Below are 12,726 nucleotides of genomic sequence, written 5' to 3'. Positions count from 1 at the left end.
ATTGTCTCTTCTGCATCTGCAAGCCCATGTGCATGGTAAGCGTGACCTCTTGTATTTGCAGCGGGCTGTCATGCATCTCGTGGTGCAGCTGCAGCTGATCAGTTCCAAACAGGACTCTGGGACGGGGGCCAGTGACATCAGAACAGGAACAATTGTCTCTGCTTCGAGTTTCCATCCCATGGTCGCAGGGGGAGGCAGGACTGGATGCTGCAGGTGAGCCTGTCACCACACTGTTGCCTGGAAGTGTGCACGTCTGATGTGATGTGACAACGCATCCTTGGTTGGTGGAAGCTTCTCTGGTATGACGCCTTTGACAAATAACTTGCAGCGTGCTTCATTGATGTTGGATGTGTCTGACACGCCATAGACTTTGCAAACGAACTCTTCTGCTTCTTGGATGGTTTTGTCCCCAAGATCAGAGTCTTCTCCAAGGCACTGCAGGAGACGGTAGTGCTCTTTGAAGGTTACCCAGCACGTCTTCTTTGTGTGCCCAGCCAGGTAAGAAGTCGTGTCACTGCCTGTCAGTGCATGAAAAGCAGGCAAAGCTTCAAGGGCATCTTGGTGCAGTCTCAAGTGTTCCACAATGGTGTGGACTGGGAGATACTTTCTCTGTTTGGCTGTTCCCGTCTTCATCCACACTTTCTGGCAGGGCATCCTGTGGAAATGTGCAAGTAGTAACACAAGGACGTCAGTGTCTCTTGCAGACACAACAATGCTTGCAGCCTGGCTGTTGACGCAGTGCAAGATGATCCTTGTGTCAGCCTCTTCATGTCTGGCCTCCAAATGCTCCACATCAACTCTTGGATCAGATGTCTCTGCTCTCTCTTCATTGCTGAAGCCACCAGCAGCAACAACTGTCTTGTCATTGGGTGCCTTCAAGATCAGCTGTTGAGAAAGGAATCTTGCGAGGTCTGCTTTGTTTTCTTGATGGGCAAGGAAGTTGTCCCACTTGGCTGGGAGAAGGACATCTTTGCTTTCAATCATCCTTCTGATTGCAACTGCGCCTTGTTTGCGCCGATTTCTGGTTCCTCCTTTGATGGAAAGCTCATAGTACCTGTCAAACAAAACGTCAATTCTTTGGAAGTCTGCTCCGCTCCAAAGAACAGCTTCAATGAAGACGTCTGCCAGGTCTCCAAGTGTCACTGCTGTCTGTGGTTTTCCAATGGCATTGACCAGTGCTTGGCCATCAATGATGAGTGTGTGGCTTCCTTTTCCAGATCTGTTGCTTCTAGCTGAGGAGGACATGGAACTTCACTGGTCAGGGTTTGAGCAAGTATCGCCTTTGGACCTGAACGAAGCTGTCCATTCATTTCAGCAATGGCCAGTGGGACTGCCAAGAGTTCATCATTTAGGACATCCTGGAGGTTGACGTCTCTTCCAGCTTCACAGGCAGGGATGAGACGTTGCAGGATATTTCTGTCTGCTTTGACAGTTTTCACACCACCTGTGCGTGAGTCTGTGCGTTTGACTGCAAACAGGGATGAAAACGTCAGAAACTTGTTTTTGGGCAGTGGATCCCTTAGCCTGACTTTTCTCTGCTCAGTAGCCACCAGTCTCTCCTCAACAAACGAATTCAGCTGCTCCTGACCTTTCCTTTCAGCTGACAGCAAGTCTGCTTCAATCGCCTCTGTGACAAGGTCTTTGTTGGCTATGTTCTGCAGACTGTGAGGCATGTCACTGGAAAACAGTTTGAAACTCTTCAAGGTTGTCAGAAGTTTGTCTTCATCTTTGGTGTCCCGTTTCATTCGGCTTCTTGTCGTCTTGTTGTGAACAATGTCATCACTTGAACCAACAGCAAAGGCAGCTCTAGTTTCCAGGGCAAGATGAGACCGGAGATTGTAGGACAAAGCCCACCTGCTCAGAGCTGTGGATGTTTTGGTGATTCCAATGATGCCACCCCCCTTTTTGCCGACAGCATTCAGCCACTCCTGGCTTTGGTCAGGATCCACCTGATTGAAGCGATGTGGAGTGCGCTTCACCACAAAGTTTCCAGCATCAAACTCACTCTTCACTTCTGGTGGGAGCTGATGCATTTCGTTCAGATACACAGTCCCCGCATGTTAGAATAATATCACAGTATCACAAATTTCTCACTTTTATCGTCTCAAAAACATGTTACATCACTATTCGGTCGTATTTTTAATTCATTCTGCAATTTTAATTAACTGCATGTCAGTTACAAGTTTTGATACTTCCTTTTCTGATTGCTGTAGATACTTACAAGTAATAAGGGTAAGATTTAATTACATGTAGACGAGTTTTAAGGATAAAATACCGGGCTATATGCGGAATTCATACTTCTTACAGTCTCGCGGCGGCCATTTTTCTTTATTTAATTTTCTGAGTAAACTGGGGCCCTGATTTCTTTGGCAGACGGCATATTCGCATTTAGCAACATTTTCTCTATCCAAAAATGGTGGTTGCCAACTTTTCCTCAAAAATGCCTACCGGGTTACGGAATTTTGAAAATCCGGACTTGTCTATTACTCGACATTTTTTTTTCTCCTTGATTATAATTTCTAACTCCAGAAACAACATTCTAAGACATTCTGATTACATTCAAACCCCAGGAATACCTTCCTTGTACGTCCGAATTGACTGTGTCCAACGCGGCTTTCACAACACAAATCATAATTATGTCAGTCCTACTGCGGTCTGCTTTTCTTATGCGGACTTTCTCTGTCGACAATCTTTTGACAAATCTTAACTCTCCGTTTAATTCAAAATTCGAATACCAGGAAAACAGTACACAGGATACATAAACGTGTGTACTACAAGTGACCATAATGCAATCTTCCTGTTCCTTATACAAGTGTTGATGAATGGAGACTTTGAACGCTAGACAGGTGTGTTGAACAATACGATGCACATTGTATAAACCCTCATGTTTACGGAACACGGGTATATAAGGCCAAACAAAAATAAAGGTTGGTTTAAAGTAATGTGGCCAAAAAGATAGGGTCGGTAGGTCGCCTTTTTATTAGTTATTTAATTTTATTTTTATTTTTTAAATTTAGTCGATTTTAAAGGAGGCTACTTCCCTTATAGTCTCGGTATGGTTTGCAAAATGTGCCAAAATTTGTTTTTGTTTTTTTAGAAATGAAAAAAATTGTATTGGGGTCGGCGGCAAAAAAATAGGGTCGGTGTTACCCTAAACCAACATATATTTTTATTTGGCCTAAGTAGAACATTATTAATGCGTCCTATTGCCGGGGTAAAAGGAAACATTGTCCGTTTGGAAAAAGAGTCCTACGTATACGGACTATAATTTCAAGGAATGATAGTCCACAGCCGGACATTTTTTCCTAGACTTTGAGCGGACTAGTTTTCCTGGGACAGAAAGTCCCAGCCTATTTTTGGGGGTCGGACTTTGGGTCCAGGGGGACACCTGTTCCTTTTGCACCGGTATAGAGAATAGGTATATCTCATATTCTTTCCCCCGCATAAAACGAAACAAAGCGGACAAATACACAGTCGCATAAACCGTTCTTGTCACGGTTTTCCTCGATTTTTGTTATAATTTATTATATATACTATACCTCGCACACAGTTTGTTGTTGTTCTTGTTGTTATTGGTGGTGGTGGGGATTGGGTTGGTGGTTGTGGTGTTGTTGTTGTTGTTGTTGTTGTTAATCCTCTCTGCAGATGACACACACATATATCTATCTATATATATATCTATATATATATACGACTTGTGTCTGTCTGTGTGTCTGTGTGTGTGTCTGTGTATCTGTGTCTTCGCGATGCACGGCCAAAGTTCTCGATGGATCTGCTTCAAATTTGGTGGGCTTATTCAGAGAGACCCCGGACACAACCTCATCGATGAGATATTTCAACACGTGCTCTCAGCGCGCAGCGCTGAACCGATTTTGGTTCCACCTCAGCTATTTTGGTTCCACCTCAGCTACCCGGGCCCCCATACCGACACACCAAAGCCAAAGTTCTCGGTGGATCTTTTTCAAATTTGGACACCGTATTCAGCTACACCCCGGACACAATATCATCGATGAGATATTTCAACACGTGCTCTCAGCGCGCAGCGCTGAACCGAATTTGGTTTTTGTGTTCATTTCACCATTATAAGTAACTCTTCCTTATCTTCTCATCTTCTCCATGTTTTCAGCGTTTACCTCCCTTCCTTCGTGTGGTGCACTACAGTATGAAGGGGGCATCTTCGGATATTCCCGGCGTTCTGTTACTATTTTTAGAAGGTCACCGCAGTGTCCAGAACGTAAATTGGACCCGTAAATTATCCTCACTGTAAAAGTGCAAAGGTCGAATCAATTTATAGCCACGCGAAAAATACACTGTCATCTATCTCTCTATAGATACGGCTTCTCTGTGTTTGTGTGTGTGCGTGTGTGTGTGTGTGTGTCTCTATGTGAGCAACACCTGTGCATTGTTCAGTTCTGTTTGTGATGTGGTCTGGCGGCTTTTGTGTAATTTTATGTACTGGCCTTCCTTTGTGAAGCCATAACAGTTCAAAAGGGCTTAGAGATAAGCTCTAACTTGCTCAGTCCTGTTTGAGTGGAGTTCGCCTCCAAAGGTGATTAACACGGTTACATTCGTCGACAAGGATGGGACTCGATATGGTCAGGAATGGCATTATGGCCACTGAATCATTTTCGTGCTGTTCCCATTCCACGAATCTGGGAGGGACCTAAGCTTGGCGGGTCCATTGTTCGGACCCGGCGAAGCCGGCGTACGGCTCTAAGTACTTCTTCCCGGCGAAGCCGGCTACCCGGCGAAGCGGGTGTTCATTCTAGTATATATATATGTGTTCCCACACAGATCTATTCCCCCACACACTTTATCACGGAGACACACACGAACATGAACGCGCGCAGGCGTAATACACACGCACGCGCACACGCCTCATCTACTGTACATTCACTATACCTTGTTGCTTATGCTTCGATACACCCTCACCCCCCCCCCCCCCCCCCCGGGCCCTTACCCTACAGCGCTATTGTCACAAAGATGTGAGTAGCATATTTGTGAGGTGAAACCACGTCGTGTTTTTAACCTCCCTAAATGTTGTACAGGCGAGGGTAGCTGACCGGACTGGCGTTATTCACGTGTTTCGGGTGTTGCACGCAAAACTGGCTTAGCTTGATGTGAGTTGTGTTTGAGACATGTAGCTGGTCTGAGGTAAATAACGTCACAGCGTGTGAGATTTCCAACCGGGAAGGTTGTGCAGCGTGTGTCAGACTTGTTCTGGGAACAAGTACTCCTTCAAGAGACGGGTCTCTTAAGGTAAATGATTTACTATGTTGTATATTATTGACGTTGGAATACATAGCTGGAGCGTAAAGGTTAGTGTGTATAAAGTGCACCCAATCTTAGTGTGAAGCGTTGAGAGAATTAATGATGTAATTGTTTCACGGTTTTTCATGGGGAATTTCTTGAACATAATTGCTACGCATTTATGTTATGTTTAAGACGGTCATGCTTTGTAAGGGGAGTGTTATTCATTGATTAAGTGTTAGTTTGGATATTGAATCTGTACGGAATGTGAACGTGGAATGAACGAGAATGTATGAGTGGTACATGAACGTTTGGAAGAAGAGATGGTTTTAGAGAATGTTGTATTAAGACTTGGTTAAATTCTTTAGGAGTTTCCATGAGGGTTTTCCATGGCGTATAAGGGAGGGACCTTACACGAGAGAAGCGCTAGACGACGGTGGAAGCAAGGGACCACCTCTGCGCAGATGACTAGACGAGTGGAGTCTTCATCGAGACCGGTCGTAGCTGACGACGGTTGTTTCCGCTACGGGCGGAAGGGTTTCTCGGGGAGAAACCTGGAAGGTGTGTGTGGGCATCTTCCATGAGATGTGTGTTGGCATCTTCAGTGAAAGGTGCGGGTTGGCATCTTCAGTGGAAGGTGTGTGTTGGCATCTTCAGCGAAAGGTGTGTGTTAGCATCTCTGTGTGTTGGCATCTGAATTCATTATTCTACGACGATTCAGCGGGACAAGTAAGTGAACTGGCGACATGCAGTGAGCCGTGATACGAACTCGTGAGTGTCTGTTGGTACCTTCTTGTGTGCGTTAAAATCTATATTTGAGAAAGTATTGTTATAATATGTATTTACATGCCTTGAGTGAAAGTTGGAAGATTGTGCGAACTGTGTGTCGAAAAGTTGTTTCGTATTGATGTAGGTAAAGTGAAGAAGTATAATGTTGTTTTTGGTTGAGGAAATAATGAGCCTGCATCCTCCCAAGTTCTGTTTTTGAAGTGTTTGGTGTGAAAGGGTAGAGACAGTGCAAAAGGGCAGAACACGCATAATAAATTCACATGCAAACCACTTCGTGACAGTGGTGACCCCGACATAGCCCTAATAAGTTTGTTTTTTTAGATAAGGACATTTTGGTTGTAGTTGTAGTTAAAAAGCAGTTGCTTCCCTTTCATTGGAGAAAAAGTGAGAAATTGAGAAATTGAGAAAGTGCCTTTAGTGTAGCTAATTATAAATACTTTGATACTTTGCGTGTTGTAGTGGTTGTTTATGTGTATGTTATTGGACACCCCCTCTCCAGCTCTAGGGGTCTACGTAATTGTATAGTTCGTACGTAGAGAGGGCCTTAGTTTCTGTTTGCTTCCTTTTCTGTGTAATTATTAACTATCTTTCTATCTAAATTCTAGCTCCCTTTCCTGTAAGTTTTTTTTAAAACTATTTTTCTTAGATTCTATCTTGGATTGATTGTTGTGTGTGATTGTTGTCGTTGAGGTGCAGGCTTATTTTAAATAAAATAGTGTAGGGTGTGCCATTTTTTTTTGTAAATTCTGAAATTTTGTATTTTTTTGGTTGGTCTCTGATATTTTTTTTTAGTTGTGTACTCTGGCTGGAAAAGTGTTTTTGTTTATTATTGGTATTGTTCCTATTTGGAGTTGGATTAGTAATAGGGTGATTATCTCCCCTATACTACTGTTTGATATTTAGTTGTTGGTTTGGGGAAAGTTTTTTGTTTATGTGTAATTTTTTTTTTTTTTTTTGGTTTTTTTGGTTAGTAGTAATCTGTAAACATTTGTACTTGGACAAATTCTGGGGTAATTTTTTGTTGTTGTTGTTGTGAACATTTAAATTTTGTTTTGGTTTTGCTCTGGCGATTGATTTTCCTTAAGGGATCTGACGCTGGTTAGTGGTGTGTGGAATTGAATTTTTCATTTAAAGTGTGTTAATTGGATTTGAGAAACTTTGACATTTCTAGTTAATTTTTTTTTTTTTCTCCATTTTTTGTTGATGTTCTAAAGTTGTTAGTTTAAGTTTGACATTGATTGACAAGTGTTTGAAGCTGCTATTGATTGTTTAATCTGATATTTTCTAAATTATATATATATATATTGTTTTTGAACTCTATTAAGTTTGTTGTTTAATTTTGAGACTGGTTGTGTAAATAGTTAAGTAGTAAACAATTTGAGGATTGTTTTTAAAAAGGCACAAGATTTCTTTTAGTTTAGTATTTTATGATACTCTTTTGTGTGTGTTTAGTATTGCGAGAAACTGGTGTATGATACAACTTTTTGATACTTAAAACAATTTTGTGAACTGGTGTTACTTGATCCATTGTATTACTTTGAGATTACTTTGATATTTTGACATTGTAAAGATGGCTGAGCATAGTGATACTGGTGGTAGCACATATGATCATTATTTGGCGTTGGGAGAGAAGCATGGCTTAAAGGCAGAAGCTTTGTTTAAGTTTGCTCAGGATCATATGGATAGAGAAGAGAGAATTCAGGAAAGGGAAGCAAAGAAAGTAGCAGCTGAAGCTGAGGTTGAAGCAAAGAAGATAGAAGCTGAGGCTGAAGCAAAAAGATTAGAAACTGAGGCTGAGACAAAAAGATTAGAAACTGAGGCTGAGACAAAAAGATTAGAAGTTGAGGCTGAGACAAAAAGGTTAGAAATTGAGGCAAATAGGGATGCAAAGAGGTTAGAAGCAGATACTGAAGCGAGGAAAATGGATTTGGAGTTTAAGAAAGCAGAGGCGCAGCAAAGTACAGGTGGAAATGCAGGTGGGAGATCAGGTCCCAGCATTAGGCCCCAGTACCCAAAACTCCCCATGTTCAAGGAAGATAAAGATGACATTGACAGTTTCTTGTTCAGATTTGAAACGCATGCAAAGGCGAACAAATGGAATGATTCAGAGTGGGCTACCTATTTATCAGCTTATCTGGAGGGTGGAGCATTGTCATTGTTTCATTCGTTGTTTTCAACGGGTACTTTGTCGTATGAAGACTTGAAGAAAGAGTTGTTGAAGAAGTTTCAGTGCACTCGAGAGGGATTTCGGGAGAAATTTCGCAGTACGAAGCCAGAGGCTGATGAAAGTTTTGGCACATACGTAACAAGGATGACGCATTTGTTCAACCGTTGGTTGAGGTTGTCGGATATAGAATCCTCATATGAAGCATTGTTTGATTTTGTGTTGTGTGAACAGATTCTTACCAGTGTATGCACTGATTTGGCAGTCTTTTTGAAAGAACGTGATTGTAAAAATTCAAAAGACATGATTGCTAGCGCAGAAATGTACAAATCAGCCCATCCAAATAAATGTTTGGCCAGAAAGAGTCAAGTAAATCCTTTGGGGACTGGGAATGTAGCGTTCAATCAGAATCGAGGATCAGGACAGTCTTACAATCGTGGTCAAGGTGATAGTGGCAGAAGACAAGAGGGTATGAGCAGAAATACCAGGTTTCAAGGCAGAGGAGATGATCGTAGGCCGGGTAGAAGAGGTTGGCAGCAAGGAAGTACTAGAGGTACGGGTACGGAACAGCAAAATCAGGACACATGTTACAGATGTGGGCAGTTGGGCCATTACGCTAGAGAATGTTTTCAGGTAGCATATTCAGCGAAGTCGGTAGCGGATTGTCAGGACGCTGGAGTGTTGGTAAGCTCGGCAGCATTCGGGTCGTTGCCATTAGCGGAAGGTCTCGTTAATGGGAAGCAAGTTTCAGTACTGAGAGACACAGGAGCTAATGTAGCTGGGGTAAGGAAGTCGTTGGTCTTACCAAGCCAGTACATAAAGGGAGAGGTCCAAAAAGTGAAGGGTTTTAGTGGACGGATTGATTTGTATTCATTGGCGGAAGTGGTTGTCGATACCCCATATTTTCAGGGAAAGTTGAAATGTTGTGTGCTCACAGACCCAGTCGCTGACCTAGTGATAGGTAATCTTCGGGGTGTGGTACCCAGAGTAGATTTATTCCTTGGGAATACGCAGGGTGTTGGATTGTGTGCTGATGTAAGTCACAAGAAAATCACTGAAGACATGGTACTTGAGAAGGTCGTGTGTGGTTCGAGTTGGGCAAAAGCCAAAAAGAAACTGGAGGATTCCCCGGTGCCATTGAAAAATGTGGTTACTCCTGATTTGTCGGTTAACGAGGAGGATCTGGACAGTTTGCTGAGAGAAGATGAGACATTGAAAGAGGTGTTGAGTGTGTCACGAGAGGATGAGAAGTATGCAGTTTGTGCAGAGAAAGTTGTTGATGTTGAGGAAGTAAGTAGTGGATGTCGCGAAGGCATTCCACTGAGATCTGACTGTGGCAGTCAGGGTGTTGTCTCAAGTAAATGTGGAGAGGCAAATGTTGCAGTGTTACCTCTGACTGAGGAGAGGAAAACGTTGCCGTTACCTACATTGCCTAAGGGGAAGGAAGAGATAGTCAGAGATATTGTTTTTGATCCTGGTTTGACAGATGGTCAAAAGGATGAAATGAAGCAGGTGTTTGGAAAGATGGATGAAATTTTCAAAACATGTGATGCGGTGGTGTCTTTAACGGCAAGAATTAGCATTCGAGGTTCATCCAATAGCATGAGACAGGAATACGTTGACAGACATTTTGTCCAGGTCATTCGTAGATCAGAGCATACCACAGGTTTATGGGATGTGTGGAAAAAGAAGGTTGCTTTGATCAAAAGAAAACTCAAGAATTTTCTTTTTTCCCCGGGAAGGGGGATGTCACAAAGATGTGAGTAGCATATTTGTGAGGTGAAACCACGTCGTGTTTTTAACCTCCCTAAATGTTGTACAGGCGAGGGTAGCTGACCGGACTGGCGTTATTCACGTGTTTCGGGTGTTGCACGCAAAACTGGCTTAGCTTGATGTGAGTTGTGTTTGAGACATGTAGCTGGTCTGAGGTAAATAACGTCACAGCGTGTGAGATTTCCAACCGGGAAGGTTGTGCAGCGTGTGTCAGACTTGTTCTGGGAACAAGTACTCCTTCAAGAGACGGGTCTCTTAAGGTAAATGATTTACTATGTTGTATATTATTGACGTTGGAATACATAGCTGGAGCGTAAAGGTTAGTGTGTATAAAGTGCACCCAATCTTAGTGTGAAGCGTTGAGAGAATTAATGATGTAATTGTTTCACGGTTTTTCATGGGGAATTTCTTGAACATAATTGCTACGCATTTATGTTATGTTTAAGACGGTCATGCTTTGTAAGGGGAGTGTTATTCATTGATTAAGTGTTAGTTTGGATATTGAATCTGTACGGAATGTGAACGTGGAATGAACGAGAATGTATGAGTGGTACATGAACGTTTGGAAGAAGAGATGGTTTTAGAGAATGTTGTATTAAGACTTGGTTAAATTCTTTAGGAGTTTCCATGAGGGTTTTCCATGGCGTATAAGGGAGGGACCTTACACGAGAGAAGCGCTAGACGACGGTGGAAGCAAGGGACCACCTCTGCGCAGATGACTAGACGAGTGGAGTCTTCATCGAGACCGGTCGTAGCTGACGACGGTTGTTTCCGCTACGGGCGGAAGGGTTTCTCGGGGAGAAACCTGGAAGGTGTGTGTGGGCATCTTCCGTGAGATGTGTGTTGGCGTCTTCAGTGGAAGGTGCGTGTTGGCATCTTCAGTGGAAGGTGTGTGTTGGCATCTTCAGCGAAAGGTGTGTGTTAGCATCTCTGTGTGTTGGCATCCGAATTCATTATTCTACGACGATTCAGCGGGACAAGTAAGTGAACTGGCGACATGCAGTGAGCCGTGATACGAACTCGTGAGTGTCTGTTGGTACCTTCTTGTGTGCGTTAAAATCTATATTTGAGAAAGTATTGTTATAATATGTATTTACATGCCTTGAGTGAAAGTTGGAAGATTGTGCGAACTGTGTGTCGGAAAGTTGTTTCGTATTGATGTAGGTAAAGTGAAGAAGTATAATGTTGTTTTTGGTTGAGGAAATAATGAGCCTGCATCCTCCCAAGTTCTGTTTTTGAAGTGTTTGGTGTGAAAGGGTAGAGATAGTGCAAAAGGGCAGAACACGCATAATAAATTCACATGCAAACCACTTCGTGACAGCTATCTCCTATCCTCTATCCCAACACCCAAAAGGAAATAAACCCACATGTAAGTGTCGGATACAAATCCGTTCTTTAAATAGATCAAGCAAAACATGTCTGTCAAAAAAACATACCACAAGAAATCAATTGGTCTAATTTTGTCCTATGTATTTACCAACCATTTTGTTATTCGTTTTTCCCGTTTCGTCCTCTCAGCCAGAAACTGTCTTCCGCAATGGATAATGTTTGACGGTAGGACGACAGATACTTGACCAACTTTTTACAGGCGGGTATTTCTGAAACTGCCAAAAAAAGGTTTCTTAAGATCTTATTTTAGTCGCTGTTCTGAGACGATCGATGCTGACTGCGAAGTGTCTTCTTGTGTGTGTGTGTGTGTGTGTGTGTGTGTGTGTGTGTGTGTGTGTGTGTGTGTGTGTGCGTGTGTGTGTGTGTGTGTGTGTGTGTGAGCCGTGTGTGTGTATGTGTGTGTGTGTGTGTGTATGACTGTCTGTGTGTGTGTCTCAGTGTCCGTGTCTCCGTCCGACTGTCTGTCTGCTGTCTGATATTGTGTGTATGTTGTGGTGGTGTGTGTGTAGATTGTGTAAGTATTTCACAAGGCAACGCAAATGTGATTCGCATTATTTACACGTGAAACACAACGCGGAGAGTTAGCAGTCTATTCTCGTTTATGTGCTTGTTTTTTGTGTGTGTTTTACTCTCTGTATGCTGGGGGTGAGAGGGGAGGAGAGAGGGGGAGGGGGGAATAGTTTTATCTGCATGAAACTCATCTTGTAATGTTTTAGATTTTAGCGCTGTAGCAAGCCACGATACAGACCCTACTTGTATACACATTACCACGATTTGAGGCGTGCCTGCGAGATAGAAGGCATCAAGTGAATCGTGCTCGCCTGGTTACGTTCTTATCGAAACCTGACGCGTCCAATTACCTTTGCAGCTTATTAAATAGCCTCCGTGATGCCGCTCAGCACATCCAACAAGATGACGATTCAGAGGGGTCAAAAAACAACACAAAAACACACGCAAAAACCCGAAGTAGTTGGAAGACAAGGAAGTAAAGAAAAGCAAGGATACGCTTGCTCTTGAAAACTGCCTTATTTCTTGGCAGTAGTGATGACGGCCGGAGAAATGTATCGTGGACGTGTAGGTTTGGGCAGAGATATGTAGGCTGTAGACACTACACATCTATTATGGTTTGGGCGTGTGAAGGCGATGGGGGGGGGGGGGGGTAGGCGGAGGAGAGAGAGAGAGAGAGAGAGAGAGAGGAGAGAGAGAGAGAGAGAGGGAAGAAAGAGATGGAGGGAGAGAGAGGGAGAGAGATAACGAGAGAGAGAGAGAGAGAGAGCAAAGATCTAGCCTACAAGATCTTTGGAGAGAGAGAGAGAGAGAGAGAAAGAGAAAGAGAAAGAGAGGGAGAGAGAGAGAGAGAG

The 12,726-nt window shown here is 43.1% G+C and overlaps 1 protein-coding gene across 1 annotated transcript; it reads left to right on the top strand.

Annotated features, from left to right (window-relative positions):
- Nucleotides 1-7,717: 7,717 nt before the first annotated feature.
- On the top strand, nt 7,718-11,521 carry LOC138953235 (ribonuclease Y-like). The gene is made up of 3 exons (XM_070325034.1): nt 7,718-7,899; nt 9,298-9,493; nt 11,495-11,521. Exons 1-3 carry the CDS (start codon nt 7,718-7,720, stop codon nt 11,519-11,521), a joined length of 405 nt encoding a protein of 134 aa, XP_070181135.1.
- Nucleotides 11,522-12,726: the final 1,205 nt, after the last annotated feature.

The sequence above is a fragment of the Littorina saxatilis genome, linkage group LG17 (genome assembly GCF_037325665.1).
Source record: "Littorina saxatilis isolate snail1 linkage group LG17, US_GU_Lsax_2.0, whole genome shotgun sequence".
Classification (NCBI taxonomy): Eukaryota; Metazoa; Mollusca; class Gastropoda; order Littorinimorpha; family Littorinidae; genus Littorina; species Littorina saxatilis.
The sequence above is the reverse complement of the archived record's forward strand: the minus strand, read 5'-3'. Positions and strand labels throughout refer to the sequence as shown.